This window comes from Mesoplodon densirostris, chromosome 8, assembly GCF_025265405.1.
Source record: "Mesoplodon densirostris isolate mMesDen1 chromosome 8, mMesDen1 primary haplotype, whole genome shotgun sequence".
Classification (NCBI taxonomy): domain Eukaryota; kingdom Metazoa; phylum Chordata; class Mammalia; order Artiodactyla; family Ziphiidae; genus Mesoplodon; species Mesoplodon densirostris.
In genome coordinates, this window is record NC_082668.1 from 6,915,265 (window position 1) to 6,939,522 (window position 24,258).

The 24,258-nt window shown below is 55.8% G+C and overlaps 2 protein-coding genes across 4 annotated transcripts in view; one reads left to right on the top strand and one right to left on the bottom strand.

Moving 5' to 3' along the window:
• The first annotated feature begins 435 nt into the window (after positions 1-435).
• Positions 436-3,110, top strand: LOC132494682 (proline-rich protein HaeIII subfamily 1-like). Its single transcript, XM_060105917.1, has 2 exons — positions 436-447; positions 2,199-3,110. The coding sequence occupies exons 1-2, from the start codon at positions 436-438 to the stop codon at positions 3,108-3,110; spliced, it is 924 nt and encodes a 307-aa protein (XP_059961900.1).
• DGKD (diacylglycerol kinase delta) overlaps positions 2,836-24,258 on the bottom strand; it is a 109,823-nt gene continuing 88,400 nt past the window's right edge. Inside the window, exons 16-30 of one of the 3 annotated variants that reach the window (XM_060106248.1) lie at positions 24,061-24,210; positions 23,128-23,256; positions 21,764-21,860; positions 19,663-19,773; positions 17,915-18,011; positions 17,666-17,773; positions 16,578-16,691; positions 15,425-15,559; positions 14,783-14,934; positions 13,718-13,829; positions 13,541-13,633; positions 12,502-12,621; positions 5,517-5,634; positions 4,313-4,443; positions 2,836-3,554 (exon numbers count right to left, since the gene is read on the bottom strand). In XM_060106248.1, the coding sequence (XP_059962231.1) occupies positions 3,465-3,554; positions 4,313-4,443; positions 5,517-5,634; positions 12,502-12,621; positions 13,541-13,633; positions 13,718-13,829; positions 14,783-14,934; positions 15,425-15,559; positions 16,578-16,691; positions 17,666-17,773; positions 17,915-18,011; positions 19,663-19,773; positions 21,764-21,860; positions 23,128-23,256; positions 24,061-24,210 (1,757 nt within the window). In that variant the 3' untranslated portion in view covers positions 2,836-3,464. Of the gene's footprint in view, positions 3,555-4,312; positions 4,444-5,516; positions 5,635-12,366; positions 12,418-12,501; positions 12,622-13,540; positions 13,634-13,717; positions 13,830-14,782; positions 14,935-15,424; positions 15,560-16,577; positions 16,692-17,665; positions 17,774-17,914; positions 18,012-19,662; positions 19,837-21,763; positions 21,861-23,127; positions 23,257-24,060; positions 24,211-24,258 lie in introns of those variants that run through there. The other 2 variants (XM_060106247.1, XM_060106249.1) reach the window with 2 other exon arrangements.

Sequence of the window (24,258 nt, forward strand, 5' to 3'; positions counted from 1 at the left end):
GTGCGCCTGGCGGCGGCCATGCCAGGGCGCTTCCCTCCTGTGCGCACACGTCCTGGAGACCTGGGACCACAGGCAATTTTGTTCTCAGCGTGGGGCCCAGCTGGCAACATGACTTCCCGGAAAGCACAGCTCAGCAGGCTTTTTGGTCAATCTGCTTCCGTCCACGGTGCGAGCGAGAAAGCCTTCGGGTCCCCAGCTGGCGGGTTTTCCTCTGCGAGTTTTACAACCTGTTTATTAGGCTTTTATGATCAAAACGCAATAGACGCCGCGCCGAGGCCGGCACCTGGGCTGGGCGGCCAGCGCGGTCACAGTTGCCATCCCAGTGTGAGAGGGACCACAGGCTCCCAGGCCAGGATGCCTGCGTGTGACTTAGGCCGTTCCCTCACCTGTCAGCGTGGGCTGGGGTGGGTGCCAGGCCTGGGACACAGGACCAGCATGGCCCTCGAGGTGTGATCTCTGGTACCCAACTGCCCCACGACTCCCGTCCCTGCCACGTGCTGCTGGGACAAGTTGTGAACCTCTCTGAGCCTGTGTCCTCATCTGTAAAATGCAGATACCCACCTCATAGGATTGCTGAGGAACACATGTGTGAAGTCCTTAAGCCAGCACCTGGCATAAAATAACAGAAATGTGTTAGGCCAGCAGCACCGTGATCAGCCATCACTTGCATAGCCCCATTCCCTCTGCACCCACCGGTTTAGTCATGAGCGTGTGATACAGTTCTAGACAATGAGATATTAGGGGAGGTCAGTGGAAGCCAGACTTTCTGAAATGTTTCCTTTTACCTTAAAAAGAGACACAGGAGCTTCCCTGGTGGCGCAGTGGTTGAGAGTCCGCCTGCCGATGCAGGGGACACGGGTTCGTGCCCCGGTCCGGGAAGATCCCACATGCCGTGGAGCGGCTGGGCCTGTGAGCCATGGCCGCTGAGCCTGCGCGTCCAGAGCCTGTGCTCCGCAACGGGAGAGGCCACAACAGTGAGAGGCCCGCGTACCGCAAAAAAAAAAAAAAAATTAAAAAGAGACGCAGAAGAGACAACCCTCGTATACACCCACACCTTAGCCTGGACATGGTCACGTTTGGATGTGATCCCTGGAATAGTGGCAGTTATCTTGTAAGCAGGAGGCCTGATCCTGGATGGCCAGGTGAGAGGAGCACGCACACCAGGACAAAAACGGGGCTCTACTAAGCATAGGAGAGAGAAGAAAGCTGCTGGGGAGGCAACCTACACATCCAAAGCCCACACAGCCCTATGGTACCCTGCCAGCCTGGTTTTCGACTCTGTGATCCCAGCCCCCATCCCTCACCCCAGGAAACTGGGGGATGATTAAAGTGACCTTGAGCTTGGAGAGGCAGCTCCCTTGTAATAAAGGTGCTATGATTAAACAGCCGTAAGTAGGAAAGCTCCGGTTTGCAGTTACACGTGACTTAGGAGGTTAGAATATTAGCTAAAATGACCCAGCCCTCAGTAGGTTGGGCTGAAGCTGCATGTGATTAACCCTGAGAAACTTGGTGCTACCTGGCCCCAAGGTTGCTGAATTTTTAATTCAACAGATCCTAGAACCTACACCCTAAATAATACAATGGCATTCATCCCACTTTGCTTTTCAGCCACCGCCAATTCAACCTGTTTTTAGAGCGGCTGAAAAACGTAATTCTGAACCCAGTTCGAGAAGATTTGGGGCAACGACATCTTACGTCCAAGTGCAAGGAACGGTAACAAGAAACCCGACAGTGAAAGATCAAAACCAGGCTTGTTTTATTTATACACAGAACGTATTTACAACCCCAGATGTGGATATGTACATAGCGATACAGGAGGCGTTTGCTTCCACGGTGGGCGCTGTATAAATTAAGATCATAAATATGGGGGAAGCCCCACCAGAGGGCACAAAACCTTTTCTCCAAGACTCCAGGGATCCCTCCTCCCTCCCTCTACACCGACAGGACCGTGAGACCCCGGGGGCCCCCGAGGGACAGCCATCCAGCACCACGGCGGGGGCCCGGAGGGCAGCCCCACGCGCAGCAACACGCACCACAACGCGCGTGGGACGCCGCCCCAAAGACACGGCCTCGCGCAACGCTTGCGTTTATCCCGCTCGCTCTCACTCACTACCCTCAGAAAGTGGTTTCACGTAAACAGTGTCGCTCTAATCACTGACGACGTTACCTTTAAACACCACGCTTGACCTAAACCTAAGGCTTACCCACGGGAGGGCGCTGAGGGCCGCGGTGGCCCCCGAGCACCAGCCACCAAGCCCCGCGTGCGCCCTCCTCCGCCGAGTCCCCGCCTGTGCGTCGGCCCTGAGGGCCTCAGAGCCCGGGGTGCCCCCCGCCCGAAGCAACAGAGCAGAGAGCGTCTGGCACCGCGGGCCGGGCCAGCCTGTTCTACTTTGAAACCCAGGGACTTGCGGCGACTGGGTTTCCTCCACCTCCCTCCACCCGCGGCGGCTCTGATGGGCGGGAACGTCGGGGCGGAGAGTGACACACTACCTCCGAGGGGCAGGCGGCTGAGCGCACGTGCAGAGCGCGGCCACCCCACCCGCGGGGACAAGCTGGCCTGGGGCAGGGCCTCGGCCGAGCTCAGCGCAGGGAGGCCCGCCAGTGGGAGCCCCCGCCGGCCGCCGGAGGCAGCGGCCGACTGCGCGGCGGGCGGGGAGCCGGCAGAGCGTGTGGTGCGAAGCGAGCGGCAGGTCAGTGCTGCTCGGCCGCGCGCCCCATGGGCCCCTCGGGACGACAGCGCCCCCGCTCCCGGGCCCCTCGGGACGGCGGCACACAGCCCCCGGGAGGCGGAAGGGGAGAAAAGGGCCAAGTCCCAGGCGGTGAGGACCGGGGTGCCGCCGGGGACGGTCCCGGCTCAGCTTCCTCCCCGCGGAGGGACGCCGACCTGGCCGCTCGAGACGAGAAGTCGCCCCGGGGTGAGAAACTCTGGGCGGCCCCTGACGCCCCGGCAGCCCGGAAAGCCTCCTCCACACAGAAAACACGGACCAGCCTCTGTCCGCGGGGAGACGACAGGCCAGGCGTCCTGGGCACAGAGGGGACCCCGCGCCCGCAGCCCAGGGACCGAGGGGCCGAGACGGACGGGGCGCGAGCTCGTCAGCCCCGGACCCTAACTACCGTCTGCTCGGCTTAAGGGGGACCCAGCGTCGCCTTCGTGTCAAACGGAACCGGCGGGACGGAAGGCAGCCAGGCCGCGCTCACACCAGGGCACTCAGACGCGCGGGGACACAGCGCGGGCCGGAGGGGGCGGGAGACAGTGCCCCGCGCTGCGCCGCTGAGGGCGCGCGGAGGAGCCCGGGCCCCGGACGGGGCGGGGGCGGCATCGGCTGGAAGGTAGCTGTGTTGCGGGTCGGGACCCGGGGCCCGGGCCGCCGGGCCGGGTCGGAGCGGCGGGAGTAGCACCATGAGCGGCGCCGAGCCGGCTCAGTCGCGGGAGGCGCGGGGGACGCAGGCCCAGAGGGCGGAGGCTAGGCCTCGGCGGCAGGGGTGCTGCGGCTCAGCTCCTTGATGCCACACAGGATCCTCTTCATGTGGCCCACCTTGGTCACGCCGAGGTCCTGCAAGGAGAGGACAGCGCTCAGGCCCGGCACGCCGCCGCCCGCGTCCGAACGCGAGTGAGGGTGAAAGCGGCAACGGGGGACGCAGCCGGAGACGATGCCCGAAACCAGCGGCCCGCGGCCGCCCGCCACGTCCCGGTCCCTGACGGGAGTCATCAAGGGCACACGGAGCAAGACACAGACGAGCGAGGCAGAAGAAAAATCAAAGGGCGCCACCCTTACTGGGCAGCTCGGCGGCCTCGCAGCCTCTCAGGACAGGACGCAGCCTGAGCGGCACAGAGAGCCAGGCTCCGGGAGCCCCGGGTCAGGGTGCCCCGCGTCCTCCCGTCCTCCCGAGGGCAGGGAGACGGGCGAGCGGGGCCACTGGGGGAGCCAGAAAGCGGCCAACTGGGGAAGGAACCCCGTCCGCTGGGTCCCCTTCACCCGGATGGCTGTCATCACAGAGAACGCTTCAGCTTGACTAGCGGAGGGCTGCATTCCCCAAAGGGTTTTTAGCGCTAACGTGGCTCACTGTCCAGTTAGGCTAAGAGAGCGAGGCTCCCCACGGGGTCTGCTCGGGCTTTGGCCGCAGCAGGTGAGACATCACGTCTGGGAGCTGCCGCGCATCACCCCCAGGTCGTCACCCCGGGTCGCGCACAAAGGCCTGAGAAGAACGGTGAGGAGACTGCTGACGCTGGGACGCGGCTAGGTCAGAGGGTGGGGACAGGGGAGCCGCGGGGAGCGCAGGTGCGCCTTCCCAGGAGACGCTGTGGAAGTACCTTGAGGTCCCTGCGCTCCAGGTGCAGGAGCTCTGAGCCCCGGATGTCGTGCCGCGTGAAGATGTCCTTATACTCACAGAGACTGAGGTGCTCCAGCCAGGCAGCAACCTCCTCTGTGCCCCAGAGGTGAACTGTCGGAGACGGAAAAGCACGAGTGCAGTGAGTGCCCAGAGCCCAGCGCGAAGCAGGCGGCGGCCCGCGCCCGAGACACCCCAGCAAGCGGCGCCCGAGACACCCCAGCAAGCAGGCGACCGAGACACCCCAGCGGCAGGCACCTACCACCCAGGCCCAGGTGCCGCCCCAGGCTGTGCAGAAAGAGGAGGGGAGCTGCCCGCCCTCGGGGGCGTGAGCTGCCGCAGAAGCTGGTGTCTGTTCCTGCCAGGTCACTGGCAGCCTTCTGTCCCAGGAGGGACACAAGGGTCTGACTGCGGCTGAAGTCAGCTTCCCTCTCCCTTCTAGAGGGGTCCATTTCACTTCCAGCCCACAGCAGGAAGGGAAACATACGCAGATTCCACGGAGTCAGAGCCACCATCATTCAAAGAAACCCAATTTTTGGACAAACATGCAAAGAAGAAAAATCAACGGGAGCTACCCTTACTGGCAGCAAATGCCAGCCCCAAATCCAGGCTTGGGGCTGCCCAGCACCTGAGAGCCTGGGGGCAGCTGTGCTCAGGGCCGACACTTTGAGTGGAGATTCTAAAGCCCCAGTTGACTGACCCAGAGGAGAAACATCCTGTAGTGCCATTTTCTATTGATTTCACGGCCCAGGGCCACTGGCAGCCCAGGTTCCCGGCGCAGGGGCCTTGATCAATGAACTGATTAATGGGGGACGAGCAGCCCCGCAGAGGAAGCAGGCACAGGGGGCCAACGTGTGGCTGGAGTGTGAGCTGTGTCTCTGTCTTGTCACCTCTGCTGTCTCCTCCCCACCTCGGGCCCCAATCTAGCGCAGGCAGGCGGCTCGGTGGCCTGTCTGTCACCCCGAATCTGCACCGGGAGCAAGTTCAGGGCAGGGCGTGACACCGGTGAGCCTCCCACGTGGAGCGGGAAAGCCGGGGTGCGGTTCTGTAGCCACAGACGAGTCGGCGCAGGGCGTGACCGGAGGCCGTGGCCCCGGGACGATGGGGACAAGCACCAGGCCAGGGGGAAAGCAGAGCCTGGGCCCCGCACAGCCCGGGCGGCCAGGAGAACAGCAGAGGGCAGGTACCCGGGGCTCCCAGGCTGCTGCGAGCTTCTCTGTTCTTGTTATTCTTCTCCTTCTTAAACTTGGTCACCAGGCGGAATTTACCGCTGCGGCTGCGCTTGGAAAGATCCAGCATCACGTTCTGTGTGGCAAACGAGAAACGGTGAGTCAGACCCCGGTTCACCAAGACCTCAGCCACCCCTCGGCCAGACAGGCACGGAGCTAGGAAGACACGTCGTTCCTGATGCTCTTATTCCCGGGCTTTTCCTTGACTTTTAGTCCTGTATTTATTGCTGACTTTAATGCCTTTAAAAAGCAGTTTCACAGTGATAAGTATCTATTTTCATATTCTTTTTTTTTCATTTTATAGTGTTTATTTCTCATGTGACTAGAAAGCTCTCTCTATATTATTTAAATATCAGGACCGTTATATCAAGATTGGTAAGTTAGTAGCCACTCTTCCAGCGCTGCATGGGCGGGCTTTGACTATCAGCAGCACGAGTATCTTTCTAAATAAAGCTTTTCCTGCACTTTGCACTGTTTCCTTGTGATCTGCTCCCTGAGGCAGAATCAAGGAGGGAAGGGAGTCAGAGGGACACGGGGACGGGGTCCCTGCTCGGTGGCCACCTCCCCACAGAGCAGTCCAGGGCACGGCGGAGCCATCGCTACCCTTTCCCCACGGGTCTGTGGACCTTCTCTGCTGATTCTCACAGAAGCTAGGGCAGGGGTCTCCGCCAGCAAAGCATTTTGTGCACACACAAGCACGTACCTGTTCTGATAATGTGTATAAACCTATTCACAAATAAAGCAAGCGTAATTTCCTTATTCTTCAGGTGTGCCACTTTCTTCCTGGCCCCGCCGGCCTGGATTCTGCCCCTGGGCCCTGTCTACCTACATCCCCACAGCGACCGGCACAGTTAGGACTGCGCAGCTTTATGACACACTTTCAGATCTGACGGGGACATCAGGTCGCACTGAAAAAACTCCACCGGCATTTTCACTGGGATTGCACCCAACCTAGAGCCTGGAAATACTAAGCATCTCCACACCCAGACTGTCATGACCCTGCATCTTCATCACGCCCCTGCACGGTCATCTTTGTGGAAAGAGACCTCTTACAATGACATTTTCTAGTCAATGACTGTGAGTACTGAAGAAACTTGTTTTCACAGATGTCTTATTCTTGGCAAAACCATCAAGCGCCCATTCTCGCACAGCTGCTCCACGCAAGAACTCCAGCTCCCGGGCGGTCAGCACAGTCTCGGGCTCTCTGGCCCCAAGACGAGCAGCCCCCTCACTCCTCAGCGCCACCCGTAGGAGGGGCGGCCACGTGTGAGGCAGGTACTCTCCAGAATCCACACAAAATCCGATTCCTGACTCTACAATTTCTTTCTTCAATGCGAACATGAGCTTTACATTTACTTCTAACTTTTTCAATATGCATATTTTCTTCCACTGGTAAGACAGGAGACTAGTAGAATGTGGCTGATTATCGAGCTGTTATCTTATTTAACCTCCTCCGGCCTTTTAAAAGCAGATTTCAGACATCAAATTACTCCACCCATAAGTACTTCAGTATGCAACTCTAAGAATACTCTTTTGAAAACATATTCATGGCACCATCATCACACCTGATACCACTAACAAGAATTCATTTGGCTCTCATGAATCCATTTGTACCAGATCTCCCCGACTGCTCCAAAGGTTTATCCTCACAGCTGGATACGTGTGGGTAAACATCTGGAGCAAACCTTTGAATCAGGACCCTGACGGGGTTCACAGGGGACACCCAGCTCTTGTGGCTCAGTCTCTCCCCCTCGGGGACACCTGTAGAGAGACCTGGCATCTGCCCTGCAGGACAACTCGTGCTCTGGCTCTGACGGGCGTCTCCCTGCCTCCCCACTCCCCGTGTGGTCTAGAGCTGCTGATTCCATTAATCTCGTGTCCCCAGGGACGCAAAATGGCGCTTTAATCCTATACGCTCCAGCTAGAATTCTGTTATAAAGAACTTCTTTCATCAACTATTTGATTTAAAGAAATAACTTCAAGGGATCTACTGATAATACTGAAGTCTGGAATCCAACGTGCTGGTTTTTTAAGAATGAAATGTTTAAAGTTCTGGAGATCTGTTTCCTAACAATGTGAATATACTCAACACTAGTTGAACTATACACTTAAAAATGACAAAGATGGTAAATTGTGTTTTTCTACCACAATTTAAAAAAATGAACTGAGACAATGTCCATCTTTTTCCAGCTTTGACACTTTCTTATATATGGAAATTACATATTCCTTGACATTTTCCCTTTGGAAGTAAAATTTATTTTTTCAAGTTGTTCTGTGACTATTCCTTTTAAAATATCTTGAAATTTCAATTTGTGTCATTTAAATTTTTTCTGAAAAATCAACAGTTTCATCAAGATTGTAAGATTCATTGTCATTTCTTTGTATATGCTGTAACTTGATTGATGCTCATATCTGTTGTTATAGCCCCCTTATCATTTTGTTCATTCCCCCCCCCCGCCAATTACATCTGCCAGAGGAGACGTTTTTTTTTTTTACTTTCCTTTCAAAGAACCAGCTCAAAGACCTATCACTTCTTTTCCTTTCAAATAAATGATTTTGCTATTTTTATGCCAGGAGAAATACGGTGCCTCCCCCTCCAAGGTTCCCTCTGCCCCTCACACTTCACCTCCTCCTGCTGCCTTGCATGGGGACGAGCCGGAGTCCCAGAGGGTGGCAGCACTGAGCTGGAAGGCACCAGCGGAGTTGGCTGGAGAAGCCAGGAGCCCAGGAGCCAGCGTGGTTTTCCCTTCACTCCCGGGACCCCTGGCCCTAGGCCCCATCGGGTGAATGCCTGCAGTAACGCCTCCCCGGCTGGCTCCAGAGGGTTTCTGGTGTTGCGACTAAACCTCAGGCGCCATGGGTACTATCTCCCACCTACCACTGCAAGAACTAACATCTGCTGTGTCTCAGCAGCCCACATCTAGGAACCCTGGAAACCAGGGCCACTCTAGACGGGGCTTAGGGGGTTCATCAGGCAGGCAGCACTCAGGTCAGCCATCCAGGGAGGACTCGTGGTGCTCTGTGTTTGTTTCCATGGTGGCTGCATGGCATTTGGTGATAGTTGTTCTGAAAACACTTTTAGGCTTAAAGCTTTAGAGCCACACAATCCCTGTGACATGGGCTTTTAGTACTAAGACCTGACAGTCCCAAATAAACTGAGGTGCTTGGTCACCCTGCAACTGGGCACCAGGCTGTGAGCCTCCCACCGCAGCAGCTGCTACCCTGCCCGTGAACTGAAGAAAATCCTTGCCCTCCCTGTCTTCACTGAAGAATCTGCATGGAGGCAGAAGCTACCCACCTGCGCAGGGCAGCGCACTGGGAGCACAGGGGCCATGGTTTACAGCTGGCACAATTTCTGTTCTGAGTTAGTATCTGAGGTTTCCTTGTGGCCTAGAGCTGTGCTGCTCAAACTACCCCTGGAAAAGAACCAGCATTAAAAATTCCCATTCCATAGTGGACTGGTACTTTAATGAAAGGAAGTAAAACAAATTACTAGAAAAATGAAACCCCCAAAAGGCATACAAAATACAAACCTCAGTTTTTTTATCGGGACTTCCCTGGTGGCACAGTGGTTAAGAATCCGCCCGCCAACGCAGGGGACACAGGTTCGAGCCCTGGTCCGGGAAGATCCCACATGCCACGGAGCAACTACGCCTGTGTGCCACAACTACTGAGCCTGCGCTCTAGAGCCCATGAGCCACAACTACTGAGCCCACGTGCCACAACTACTGAAGCCCGCGCTTGCCTAGAGCCTGTGCTCCACAACAAGCCACCCCGATGAGAAGCCCGCGCACCGCAACAAAGAGCAGCTCCCGCTCGCTGCAACCAGAGAAAGCCCAAGTGCAGCAACGAAGACGCAACGTGGCCAAACATAAATGAATAAATAAATAAATTTATTTTAAAAAATTTATTATTTTCAACATAAATAAAGTTTCCCTCTCAAGTGCTTCAAAGTTTCTAAACGCTTCCTCTCAATTTCTACAACGATAACAAAGAGTTTCATACCATCAGTAGTAGTCCCAGTTTAGAAAATGATCAGATTTTCTAAATGTCCTATGGGCAACAGAAAAGAAAGCATTTTCCCTCTTTGCAGAGTATAAAATTCTCTCTATAGAGAAGCATGATATATACTCTACATATACGCATTCTATCAACTTGCTTTGTTCAGACGTTGTGACCGTTTGTTGTACGTGATTAATCACAGACTGATAGGGATAGCTCACCCTACAAAATTGGGTTTCTGACACTTCCTATCATTTCAAGAAGTTGTAGCTTTACATATTTTATGCATGTAAATTAAGATTAAAATTTTGGGGGTCATCACTAAAAGAACAGACAGAAGAGTACATATTTCCAAACTAGTAGAGGGGACAAACAGAGTTGTGTGGGAAGAAGCAGAGACTCATCAATCAAAAAGGAGAAACGAAAAGAAACAAAAAAATGGGACAGAAAGCACAAAATATGGTAAAAATATATCTAAACAGCATAACAATAAATGTAAATAGACTGAACTCTCCAGTCAAAACACAAGAGTACTATACCAAATAAAAACCCAAAATTTAGCAATGCTATTTATAAGAGCGACACTCCAAATAAAGCGTGAAAGTGAAAGTATGAAAAAGTATGAAAAAGAATATACCAAACAAGTGGACTTGAAAACAAAAAGAATTAACAAAGGTCTTTATATAATGATGAAACTTGCATGCATCCAATAACATAACCTCAAAATACATATAGCAAATATACACAAAACCGCAAGGATAAACTGAGACATCTACATTCACGGTTAGAGAGTTCAACAGTAACTGACAGATCAAGAAGACACAAAAATAAAAAACAAAGTAAGGACTTAATGATGTAAATAATTACAACTGGATATAAGGTATGTTTATAAAAACTGACCACCTTTTGGGCCATAAAGTGAGTTTCAACAGCTTTCAAAGGACTGGTAACATACAAACAACTGCCTTTGAACACAGTGAAATTAAGTTAAAAATCAATAACAAAAAACTTATCAGAAAAATATCTCACATATTGGGAAATACATACTTTAACTCATTTAAATGTTATATTAGGACAAGATTTTATCATTATTATAACCATCATAAGTTTATCTCAGAATTATACAATATATAGTATGATATGGTTATTATCTTTTATCAATATAAAGTGATCCTCTATCATTTACTGCCTTAGGTATGCAATTCTATTTTTACAGTGTTACTTTGGATTTTTTATTGTGTTTTCTTGAAACTGTTTTAATCTTTCTGGGTCACAATTTTTTATTGAGGGTATGGAAGAGAAAACTGGGCTCCTGTGACTAGTATTTGGTTAGATTTCTTTTTTTTTTTAACACAATCTAAGAATAATTTGCTTTTAAGAGGAGCAGTTATATTATTTTCTATTTTCTTATTTTTATGCTGTTAGCTCCATCTTTACTACTTCTTTTATTTTCTTTTACGATACAGACTACATTTTGCTTGTGTCTTTTGTGGTGATTCAAAAAGACATACACCTTTTCAATTTTACTAAAAGCTACCTTTAAAACTACGTTTAAGTTTTTAAAACATAACTGACTCTACCTTTCTCTAATTATCGAAGTCAAGAACTTTCATTAACCTTCCTCCACCGTAAGAGGAGGGACTTTATGTGCCCTCACTCCCAGCCACGTCCTCTTCCCTGTCTCCCCACTGCATTGTCCGCACTTCACAGGCTCTGACAACATAATCTGGAATCACAGGCCTAGGTTACTGCTACATTTGTTGAATATTTTACGTATTATTATTTTAGCAATTTTCTTTAAATGAAATTTTTATAATTAACTACAAATTTTGATGAGCTTGGCCGGGCCCTCTGAACCAAAATGTCCTCATTCTTCAGTTGTTGAGTTTTGTTTCTTGGCTGGAAAGCCTCTGAGTCAGTTTTCCAGGCAGGGTTCACATTGATCAACAAACGCCTGCATGTTCAAGAAGAGCTCTGGACTGCCGGTCCCCTGTCCCCTCGCCCTATCGCTGCCCACGGGTCCTAACAATCGAGCCGGAAGCAGGGGCACTTAATGTGTCTAGCAGTTCTTTACCTGGTGAACTTTTCTCCCGGCCCACCTCTGTTCCACCCCTGAGAGGAAGGCCATCTGGGGTTTGCCCCTCTCCAGGTGCTGCCCGCAAAGACCAACCACCCAACAACAAGAGCCTCTCCAGGGCCTTCTTCCTGCCTCTCCTGCTTCAGGAGACACTACCCCCAGGGCGCATATGCCCAGGGTGCCATCTGTTGTCCCAGCTATAAGACCTGTGCAAGCTGGGGTCTCTAAATACGCACAACAGAAAAGCGTGACTGTGAGTTGAACACAGCAACTCTGCCCCTGTCAACAACAAACTCCCAAGAAGTTGCTGTTTAGCCAACCGATGTGCCTCCACACTGGGGGCAAATAGTGGGGCTGGGCTCAGCCTTCTTTCCACCTATGTCCTGGACAGCACCGCATTTCTGTTGCCGAGGGCAACTTGTGCCCCAGTCACCAAGGGTCATTCTTTTTTTTTTTTTTTTTTCTTTTTGCGGTATGTGGGCCTCTCACTGTCGTGGCCTCTCCCGTTGCGGAGCACAGGCTCCGGACGCGCAGGCCCAGCGGCCATGGCTCACGGGCCCAGCCGCTCCGCGGCATATGGGATCCTCCCAGACCGGGGCACGAACCCGTATCCCCTGCATCGGCAGGCGGACTCCCAACCACTGCGCCACCAGGGAGGCCCAAGGGTCCAATTCCTTCCTACCTGCCGAAGTTCATCTCTGTGCCTTCAAGGCATCTTAAAAGAGAAGCGTGGGAGGCCAGATCAGGGGCTGCAGGACCAACACCATCTTAATCCCGAAGCTGCACAGAGCACGTGAGTTCAGGCACTGAAGGTTGTGCCACTGTGTCCGGGGACACCGCGCTGAAGCCCTGTGACCCACATACCTCTTCATCACCAGGCTCCATGGGCTGGCACAGCCAGGGCGTGTCCGCCAGCTTCCTGAGCTGCTGGTCCATCTCGACGAGGGCAGCCGTGAGCCGTTCCTTCTGAGGGGGATCCAACTGCTGCTCCAGGCAGGGAGGGAAGAGACACAGCTGGTTACCGGCAGGGAGGAGCTGGGGCCGGGGCAGAGCCCCACGTAGACGGGAGGTCTGCCCCAGGGGCTGGGCTGCTCTCAGAGAGTTTTCTAAAAACTTGCAAGGAAACTGAGTCCCAGAACGCCACTTAAGGGCCAGACTCAGAACCTCCCCTCGTAAGTAGTGTCGGGTGAGAGAATTAAACTCTCCTCTCGTAAATGATGGGGCAGGCCCAGCTTGTCTAAAATCGCATCAGCATGGCTGACAGGTCACCTGCTCTGGTTTCCTCGGGACCCTCTCTCGGAAGCGGGGGAGCAGCCCGCCTGCACCGGAGCGCAGGAAGCACGGTGGGGCCGTGGAGGCAGCAGCTGGAACGTGTCAGGACAGTGCGGCATTTTGCAATGAGAGCAGAGTGTGGAGCTGGACTCTTAGGGCGGTTCTCCAGTGACTTCGCCTCCTTGACCTCCCACCTCCTCGTTTTTTAAAACAAGGAGGTTAGCCAGGCGCTCTCTCGGGTCTGCCCTGCGCTAGCTTCTGCGATTCAATCCAACTCCAGCCGCACGCCTCCGCAGGGCTGACTCATCAGCCAGGCTGCAGGGCTGAGTGAGGAAGGCGGCCGACTCTGGGCGCGGGGAAAAGGCAGGCCAGCCTGGCCGCGGCGGTGGCCACACACCTGGGGGGCCTGGGGCAGAGTGCCGTCTACGACACAGGAGGTCCCGTCCGCCAGTCTCGGACACCCTGGAGATGACGTGGCGAGATGTGGCCAGAGGGTTTGAGCATCGCCACACCGTCAGCTCAGATGGCCTCTGAGGCCCCTCTGACAGGGGGCCTAGAATTCTCAAGGCCGGGGATCCTGGGCTGAGGGGGGCTGCCCTCTGTGCGCACAGCAAGCGGCCCCCCAGCTCACCAGGGCCAGCTTCCCTTCCAGCAACAGCTCCGTCTCGCTGCGCAGAGCTCTGACGTTATTCACCATCTCCAGCACGAAGCTGCAGCTCAGCCCCTGGGAGGAACCAGAACAGACACCGTGGAGACGGCCCGAGGGCGAAAGGGGCCCACGGGAGAAAGGCCGGAAAAGCGCAGGCACCTCTGCGGCCCTGGGCTTGCCATACACCCGGTCCATGGCCTTGGAGCTGGCGTTGACGGCGTGGGCGAGCTCCTGCTCCACGTCTCGGTGGGACCGCGCTGCTTCCCGGATGCTGGAGGGAGACACGGCGCTCATCAGACCGAAGAGCGGCAGCCTGCGAGTCGCCTCGCTGGAACACAAGCCCAGGTTCGGCCCAGAGGGCCAACAAGACCACGACTCGACCGTGATGACCCGTGACGGCCGATCGTTTCCTGGCCGGTGGCGGAGGAGGCCTTAAATGGGAAATCTGACAACAAAATCCCAAACTTTTCTAGAAACTCAGCCAAGGCGGTAAATGCCCCAAATGAGACCTACACCTTGTAAAACAGTGAGAGGGTAAGTAGCAGAAGGCAGAGGAGGAGAAAGCCAGGACAAAGCTAGACTGGGCCGTGGAGGGGCACCAGGCCTGTGGCTGCTCCCAGCAGGGGCAGGGGAGGCACAATGCAGAGACACCGCCAGACGGTGGCTGAAGGGGGTCAGCGGATGTGGCCAACGAGAGGGCACAGGTCACCAGGCGGAAGGGCCATGCTGGAGCGAGGTGGGTGGACACAGCGGGGGGTGGGGAGAATGGACAGTGGGCAGAGCAGCGACCACTGTGCTGGAAGGTCCAGAGTAGAAGGAAACGCCTTTGGCTGTTGGCCTTTGTTTTTTCAAAATAACTACAAGGTCTGCTTCTTAAGTGCAAACCCGCTCTCTGGGGGCTAAAGGAGGCAGGAGGGGTACTGTTCTCAGAGATCCGGGATAGGCTGTAAAACCTATGAGTTGCCTCTGAAAACGCCGGTGGTGTGAAGCTTCCACCTGCATAAACCCCGAGTAATCCCTGGAAGACTGTCAGTGAAGATACCAAAGCCCGGGGTTAACAGAAACCGGGGCCAGGCCCTCGTGAAGGAGGCAGACGGCACATAAGATCCGGCAGGGGCATCTCAACGCCTGCGGCCCAGCCGCGGACCTGGGTCGTCCCAGTGACGTCAGGGGGCCCGGGCGCTCTCGCGGAGGAGTGGACCATGGAGGAAAGGTGGCGCCCACCTGTGGATGAGGGCCCCCGCTGCCTGCCCAAACTGGTCCATCTGGTTGGCTTCCTCCTCGGACAGGATCTCCGGGTGCAGAGAGAAAGACGGAGGGCGGGGCAGCTCACACTTCTGCTTGTCCTCCCAGGACTTCAGGGTGTTCTCAAAGGCCTAGGGCACGGGAGCCAGCGTTACACTCTCTCCTGCCAGCACACATCTAACAACAAGCACTGCTGGGACGCTAGCGGGATAACCGGCTAGAAAGGGAGATGTTCTTTTTTTTTTTTTTTTTTTTTTGTGGTATGCGGGCCTCTCACTGTTGTGGCCTCTCCCGTTGCGGAGCACAGGCTCCGGACGCGCAGGCTCAGCGGCCATGGCTCACGGGCCCAGCCGCTCCACGGCATGTGGGATCCTCCCGGACCGGGGCACGAACCCGTATCCCCTGCACCGGCAGGCGGACTCTCAACCACTGCGCCACCAGGGAAGCCCCTGAGATGTTCTTTTTAACGCTGGGGGGAGGGGGAGCGGTCCTAGAAATCAGAGCCCTGTTCACTTAATCTTAATCTTCAAAAAAAATAAATAAATTCCTGGAACAAAACGTTAAAAACTCCAGGTCTTCTTCTAGAAGGGGCACATGTGCACCGCAGGCAGTCCGTCTTACCCGATCCCTGGTGAGCGTCTGTGCCCGGTTCTTGTGGATAATCCGAATGTACCCTGGCGGCTGGATCCAGGCCTCTCCGTCCACCTGCACAGGTACGCCCTCATCCCCCAGGATGGAGATCTTCACCGTGCGACACTGAGCAAACATCACAGCCGTCACCGAGCTGCACCCAGGAGCCTTCAAGTGCTGTCAGCACCACAGGCACCATCCCGCCCTACACACCCCTGCCTCAGCCGGCTGACCCCTGGGGTGACACCATACCCCGCCCCCCCACCAGCCTCTGGGGTCAGCACATCCCCGCCGGGGGCGCACGCAGCTCATGGAGCCCGGGGGGTCTGCCCCACCCCGCTCCCACTGCCCTGCACCCAGCACCGCCATCTGTGATCGCAGTGCAGGGAACTCAGTGCTCAGACACCAGCACCAGGCGCAGGGCGGGGACACATGACCCAAGAGCTGCTGGGTCCCTGGGCACGTGGGGACACTCCCAGGACAGAGCAAACACCCAACAAGTGCTCCTCTTTTCAACAAAAACTACTGCCAAGGAATTAAAATTGTGAAATTCAAGCAGCCCACGGTGGGGACAGAAAGGACTGGGGTTCAGAGGAGCATGAACTCCCCATCTCTGTGCCTGAGAACATCGCCCGCCCCAACCCCACCGACAGACACACCTTCCCAACCCATTACCAGAAGTACCGGACGGGGAACCCACCCTGCCACCCGCTAGCCGGGCATCCGAGCAGCTGGGCGAGGCCACGCACTCGGCCTCTGTTCCCAGACTCAGGCTGTGGCTTCTAAGAGCTACAGGCCCAGGGGCCAAGGTCAGCCAGGCCCGTCTCATCTCACCCCACCTCAGCAGGGGTGGGCAGGAAACAGGTGGTACCCACAGAGTGAGTCAGGGAGGGAGCTCAGGGAGGGTACAAGCCAGCCCCAGTTTCGAAAGTACTTTTCAATTGTCAAAACACGGCAGGTGAGAATGGGCTCTGGACCAGGAGGCGGCCGGGGCGATCCTGGAAAAGCGCCCACTCCCCTGGGCTCTGCAGCCCGGGGGCCCGTTTATCTCGAGAGCGCGGCTCTGGGCCAGGCCTGCCGCCCCAAACTTGTGTGAGCCCCAGCTCCACCCAGGCCGCTCCCGCCTCCAGGACCACGGCGGTACCTGGGCGATTCGGTGGTGCTGCAGCTTTATGACACGGGAGACGGCCATCTGCATGCTGCCGAACACGGCGACCACCTCCAAGATCTTGTCATCGAACGACGGGGCTGCAAAGGTCTGGAAGGGCCGGCGTCAGAGCTGACCTCTGCTCCCAGCTTCCCTGAACACGCCCCTCGCCACGCGCATCCTTCTCACCTGGGGGCCGCTGTGTTGGCGAGAGCCCGACAGGCCCACTAGTAGGAGAAGCTACGGGGTGAACACTTGCTGACGGGTCTCCACGTCAGAGCCTGAGAGCAGCTGCCTGAGATCAAACCCCAGGCCTGCCACTCACTAGCGTGGGAGCTTGGGCAGCTTACTGTCTCTCTACCTGGGTTCCCTCATCTGTAAAATGGGGCTAACACGGGTACTACGTTCCTCACAGGTTCTCATGAGGGCCGTCAACAGGCACAGCGCTGAGAAGAGGGACCGGCACACGCTCAGGGTGCAGCCGGTGTCAACTGATTTTATTAGCTATTATGTACGAAGGAAGTCAGGCCCCTGGTTAAAACCTATCAACGCCCCCAGAGTTCTCGGCATAAATTCCAAACTCCTCCCTGCCTTACACGACCCCACGGGAGCTCTGAGCTCTCCGTGCTCCGCCCAGCACGCACAGCACCAGTGAGCCTCCTTCCCGCACCCGGCCGGGCCCTGCCCAGCCGCCAAGCCTTCACATACACTGTTCCCTCCTCCTGCCCCACACCCACCTAACCTGTCCAACCCCGAGTCACCCTCAGGTCTCAGTGTAGATGTCCCTCCTCCTAGGAGCCTTTCCAGATCTGGGCCCGGATTCCAAGCCACACCTGCGACCACGCCTGTCCTGCCTGGCATCCCTTTTTCGAGGCCACGGGAGCGGGGCCTGCCTGCCTTGCTCTCCGCTGTGCCCCCGCTGTCGGCACAAGGGCCCCGCTTCACCCACCCCTCCGCCTCACTGACAGGGCACCCCCAGAGCGGGAGGCTCCACCACGGCTCCCAAAGGGCCCGCCTCTCTGGGGACCCCGCCCCCGTCCCCTCCCCTGAGCTCAGCCCATGCCGCCCAGCACCCCCGTACGTACATCGTCCTCCTTGGTGCCCCCCCAGAAGTTGGTCCCTCCAGCATAGCTGGGAATGTTGAGGACAGCAATTCCCTGGAGACTGGGCAGTGGGATGGGTCGCCCGTCACACTGAGAGGTAGAAATGCGTGAAAGGAGAGAAGAGAGAACCAGGCTTCAGCCGGGGGCTCCCTCCCCCCAGCACTCCGCCCTGGGCTAAGGCCGAGGGGCCACTGGGTCAGCAGAGGGGCCGGCAGGGGGCCGCCTGCTCACCTCCAGCAGGACCTTCTGCTCCAGGTTCTTGTAGGTTCTGTGCAGCAGCTCTCTGGTGCCGAGGACTCCGTACCACATCATGTTCTTGGTTCGACTCCTAGGGGTGGAAAGCAAAGGACTGACGTGGGTCCCAGCTTTCTCTGCACAGCTACCTACGGCCCTTGCAGCCACCTCATCACAAATGGGTCACATCGGGCAATCACTCCCAGCAGTGACACCGTTAAGATGAGGAGCACATGCCCTTGTCACATGTCCACGCGAGATGGGCTAAAGAGATATATTATTCACTGACCGGAAATTCTGCCAAAGAGTAACACTGTCAAGAAAGTAATCATACCCTGAGAGGTAAAAAAGGTAAGACATTACAGAACCTCACAAAAAAATGTATAAATCACAATTTTTTTCCAGCTATAAAATTATGCTTACCACAGAAAATTTGGAAAGGGCAGAAAAGCACAAAGGAGAATTTACAATCCCCACATCTGTAAGTGCTGATGATAAATGCTTCAGTGTATTTCCTTAGGAACTTGATTTACAGCTGAAATAGCGGTAACTGTGCACTTCGCCCTGCACGGAGAGCACCGCCCTGTGTCCTGAGCATGAATGACCACAAGGGGGCACTTCCCACCAGCACTCGCTGAATTAACCTGTGACGGGTCTCTACTTGTGCCCACCCCTGAGCTCTATAACGTACATGGCAGTGGCCCTTGGTAAACGCCTCATTGCCGAAGTTCCCAATTACTTTTTAAGGGTAGATTTGTAGAAGTGGCATCTTCTAAGTAGACCTTCTCAAAGATACAAACTCAGGGAAGATTATATACCAGGATCCCACGTTTCTAAAAACATGTCACATGTGGCCTTGCTCCTCACCTGTTCTGCTCTGATAAATCACATGCATTTCAATGCCTTTTCAGTTGTATTCAAACTAACAGGGGTATCTTCAAATGACTTGGGCTCCCATCATGCGCTGTGTAACAGGGATGCCCCCTGGGGACCTCTGAGCCTTTTCCGACACTCGAGCCCCAGAGCTCCAAGGTTTTTGAGTTCTTATGCTTGATTTTGTTTTCCGAGAAAGGTCCAACCACACAGGAGTTGGGGGATTGCCAGGCAACTCCTCGGGTGTCACTGTGACCCCCTCCCTCCAAGTGACAAGGGCACCTGGCGGGGGCAGGTCTGCAGGCTCTCCAGCAAGGGGCCCCCTCCTCCTGCATCAATGGCTGTTCTCCACCCAAACTCCACACCAGCTTCCCTGTCTCTAGTTCTAGAAAGTCACAGCTGAACAGTCTGCCCTCCAGGTGATGGCCACCGTGGGGTGGGGCGGGAGACATCAACTCCGTTCTTCCCTTGTCACGTCTCCCCGGAGGAGAGGACTTTCTACTTCAGCCAGGAGGAAACCTTCCCATTCCTCTCCGTCCTCTCCCCGGCCAGGGGGAAACAGTATGTGGTGATTTAGGGGAGAACCTGAACACCCCCAGAGAAACACCCCCCGGGGCCTCTCCTGTGGCATTTGCCTGCTCGAGGGCCTTGCGGGGGAGCACGCCCTGACCCCACCTGAGGGTGACATGGAGATGCCACTGCCGTGGCCACGACACACAGATGCACCCCGCTTTCTGACAAGGCGCTCGGGCTCCATGTCTGTACTCCATCTGACGGCTCTGTGCGCCCCAGAAATCACCCCACGGCCGGAAGGAGAAGCCAGCACAAGACCCGAGGACAGGCGCGCGCAGGAGCCGCACCCACCTACCCACCTGCACTGCTCCGGGTGCTCGTCACGCTTGTTGTTGAAGTCCAGGGAGATCTTCGCATCCAGGCCGATGCCAAAGTAATTGTTCATGACGCACTTCTCTGTGTAATACTCTCTGCAAAGGGGTATTTCAGGCCGTTTAGAACAACCCTGCGTGCCAGCCTCTGAGCAGTTCTTCCTGAGGGCAAAACTCAGTTTTTTTGTTTGTTTGTTTTGGTTTTTTTTGGGGGGGCGGGGAGGTAACAGCATTACTGACATGTAACTCACATACCATACAATTCACCCATTTAAAATGTCCAACTCCATAGTGATTGTCCATGCATTCAGAGTCACGACAATCAATTTTAGAACAGCTCATCACCCCAAAAAGAAAGTCCACATCCTTCAGCCATGAGCCCCAACCCCTCCCCAGTGCCGGCAACCACTCATCTGCTTTCTGTTCTCTGCGAACTTGCAGATTCTGGATGGTTCCTAGAAATGAAATCACACAGCGTGTGACCCTTTGCGTCTGGCTCCCATCACTGAGCACGTTTTCACGCCACGAGCACTGGGCTCATCTGAGTTCAGTGCTTCAGCTGGTTAATGGCGAACAGCGACGACCCAATGCAGGGATCCTCGGCTGACGGACCTTTGGGTTGCTTCACTTTTGAGCTATGATTTGTGAACCCTCATACACACGCTTCAGTGGGGACGTGTTTTCTCTTCTCTTGGGAGTAACCCTAGGAAGGGACCTGCTGGGCCATGTGGAAACCCTGGGTTTTGAGGGACCGCCAGACTGTCTTAAAAGTGGCTGCACCACCTCACGTTCCCATCAGCAATGTTAAACCTGATGACATCCGTGGCACACACGCCCACATGTGCTTACACCCTGGATCCCAAAACGTCCCTCAAACGTCCCTAGACCCAACCAAAGCGAAGTCCCCAATTTGAACATGCCCAGCCCAGCCCCACGTCCCAGGTCCACCGCGGGTAAGACGCCTCCCGGCCCCTCACCCCCGTGAGCGAGGCCCGGCACGCCACGCTGGGGAGGGAGGAGAGGAGAGCAGCTTGCGTCCCCCCAGGGGAAGGAGAAGCCTCTCCCTGAAGGAAGAGACCACAGCCCTCGCTGCCAGGTGTGGAAATGCAGGGACCTCGGGTGACGGAAAGAGACAGCACATCTAGTTCCGGAGGCTTCTGTGGGCGCTGCTCATGGAGGCTACAGCTCTGGCCTTGCTGGGGAGGACAGCTCAGGAAGGGTCAGGACCAGAGCCCCCGACAGGCCCCGGCGTGAGAAGCAGACAGGAGGGTGGTGCCAGGCTGGGGACAAGGACGCGGGCCAGCACTGGAGCAGGTGTGGGAACCCAGGCCACCCTGCAGGAGAACTGGCTGCCACCGTGCAGGCTTGCAGCTCTGCTTCCCGAAAGCCAGAGTCTCTGAACCGCACATTTCTCACTGCTACTCTCCCCACCACGCCGGACACACATGGTGGACAACTTTTAACCAACTGCCACTAGCCACTAGCTGCCCAGAACTTGCTATCAGCCAGCAGAAAGGGAAATCTAGAAGGCTGGGCTTTCAAAATACCATTTGTCCCCGCAACGGTCTCTACACACACGAGAACAAGCTGCGCGAAAGGCCTCACTGCCTTTGACGCTGGGCAGTGGACACGGCACGTGGCACGCAGAGCAGTGTCGGGACTTCGTTCCCCTGAGTCCAAGCCCAGGACAGCATCTCCCCAGGCACGGCGAGGAGGCGCTTCCAGCCCGGGAGCTACACTAACGGGAGCAGCAGACCCGCCGGAACGAAGGCGGTCAGGAGGCGGCGCCAACGTGGGGCCAGCAAGGACCGCGGGGAGGACGACCGAGGACACGGGCAGAGCCTCCAAGCCTGCCGAGGCCCCAGAAGGTCAGGCATGCGCCAGGACGGCGCCTCCCTTCCCAGGCATTCCCAACCTACCCTCTGCCCCGGACGCCTCACACCTTATAGGTTTTCCTTATCGGCAAATGCCAGCTGGAAAAGGGTCACGCAGGCAGCTGCTCACGATTTTCTCTAGTTAATTCCAAGCCAGTTTTCTACGCTCCAGCATTCAGCTGACAACATGCCCCCTTGGTTTACCCCGTACTCACAGGTTTTCTGGTTCGGAGTTAAAGGGATCGGCATTAATTAATAATCGACTGATGACTGAACCTCCAGGCAAGGAACCAGACATCCCGGCGCGAACATCTGTAAGGCAGAAAACAGGAGACAGCCCTGCCTGGGGGCTCCCAAAGGAAGAGGCCGTCGTGTCTTTGAGGCTGATGGTCCACAGGTTCTTCAGAAGGTTATTATAATAAGATGTTTCTAAAATACTGCATAAAAATGTCCAAACTTTGACAATTAAGAGTCTCAGGGCAAAAATCACTATCATAAATCCATATTCACAGAACAAAAACGAACACCGGGTGGTAACCGACACCTATGAGACACATCAGAAAAGAGCTCACAAAGATAGTTCTCACTAAATTTAAGAAAGTCCACCAAGATGATTCCTACTGCAACTAATCGTAGGGTCTAGTCACACAACGTTATAAGGCTAAACTCATGAGAAAAGGTTAAACCTCAAGGAACCCTCCAGGTGACCAGAACCCTCAAGATACCTACACCCATTGTAAAAATTTAAATGATAAACAGTAAGGCTGAGATGGGGCCCTGCTTTTGAACATTCTGCCAATCCGTCCCTTCCAGTAGCGTCTTTGCTGCTTATTAACCAAATCTGTCTCAGCCTCTCTTCCCTAGAGCTTCCGCAATTTTCTTTCTATTCAGTTGAGATTCACCTAGAAATTGCCAAATCGCTTACAGGAGCAGCGCGTGCTCTAGCTTGCCCAGGAGGCCTCAGGAAGCTGGTTAAGGGAGTCTTATCAGCAATTTCGACCCCTCGTACCATTCCTTCCTACTGCAGACACAAAGTGCTATCATGACGCCCTCTGAGGGAAGAAGCAACAGGAGCTGCCTTGACATGATCCTGGGCAAAAGGAAGGCAAGGCAAGGGGACTGGGCCCGACTCTCCTGGTGGCCAGCTGTGCTCCTTCTGCAATCATGCTGGAAACAAAGGGGTGACCCACCGACTCCCCATCACGACCTGCCGGCCCTTCCCTCTTCACTCAGCCCAACTCCTATTTACCTATCAGCACCCAACTGAGTATCACCTCCTCAGTGACATCTTCCTGGGACCCCAGGGCGACGATTTGAATGCCGTCTGCTCTTTGTAATAAACAAGAGCACTTTTCATACCGTGATATGGCTCTGAAATTCTGCCTGTCTTTCCCATGGACCTATGAACTCTTGGAAGACAGGGGCCCGGTCTCGTGAGCCCCTCAGACTACTGCCAGGCAGAGCGAGTGACAGCTGGGCGCTGAGCTGGAAAGCTTAGCGCCTGGCCTGCGCCCCTCCCCCAGACACACAGGCCTCTGTGCGGTGCCGGCGACCCCGGCCCACGCGGGGGAACACTCACTCGGGAACAGGATCTTCGTGTTCAGTGCTGGCAGGCTGTCCCGGTTTCCTGACTGCGAAGGAAGAGAGGCAGAACCACCCAGGGACAAGCTTCCTTTGCTTATCAGCTTTTCACACGGGGATTTGGACACTGTGAGAACAGAACAGAAAATAGAACGCGACTGAGCTACTGGCCGCTTCCTCAGAGAAAGGAGCAGGCGGAGGGGGGCCGAGGGAAGCGAGGAATGGGCACAAGCGCCACCAGCCGCGGCCGAGTGCGCAAGACGAGGAGCGCGGCGGGGAGCAAGAGGCGAGCGGGCTCGGACACCCGCCAAAGAGACACAGGCCCCTGAGGGGCGGGGCCGCGGTGACGTGACGAGGCCGGGGAGGGGGAGGGGCGGCCTGCAACCGCAGTCAGGCCGCGGGGTCTGTGCACGGGCAGGGGCGAGTCCTGCACAGGAACGTGGTGGAGGAAACTCTGGGGCAGGATCTCCCGGTGGCTCGCAAAGGCCACGAGCGAGGGGGCCGCACAGAGTTGGGGCTGTTCCAGGAGGGCTAGGGGTCCCCAGGTGGTGGCCCGTACAGCTGGGTGGTCCCTTACCACCCGGAGCAAACGTGGTATGTGGCCGGCTGCAGCCAGGAGGCCCCAAGCCCTGGGTGAGGACCCCGGGTGTGCAGGGAGGGCCCGCTGGGTCTGGGCGCGCAGGGAGGTTCAGAGGGAAGCACTGCCCCAGCAGCAAGGTCGCCCCCTGCCCAGGATCCTGCCAGGCCTGCACCAGGCAAACTGCACACAGCAGGTGGTATGTGAGACAGGTCACCTGTTTGAGACTTTTTACACTTCCAAGTGGCCACAGAAACCGCCAGAAAGCACCCGTAAGCTTCCCAAGGCAAGCTTCTGAGCATCGCAGACAAAAAGGCCTGATGGCGGCGCCGCGGGTCACCAGGGCCGCTGTACCTCTGCGGAGGCTCCTGCCCTTGGCAGCGCCGTGGCCCTCGCCGTGGCACGCTCTGTCGTCCGACTTCAGGTCCTTCTTCTCCTCCGACTCGGAGAGACCTAAGATGAACCCCTCCTGCTCCTGGGTCTGGGCGTTCTGCTCGTCCACAGCTGTGCAAGGCAAGGGTATTTGCAGCTGAGCGCACAGACGTTACCCCG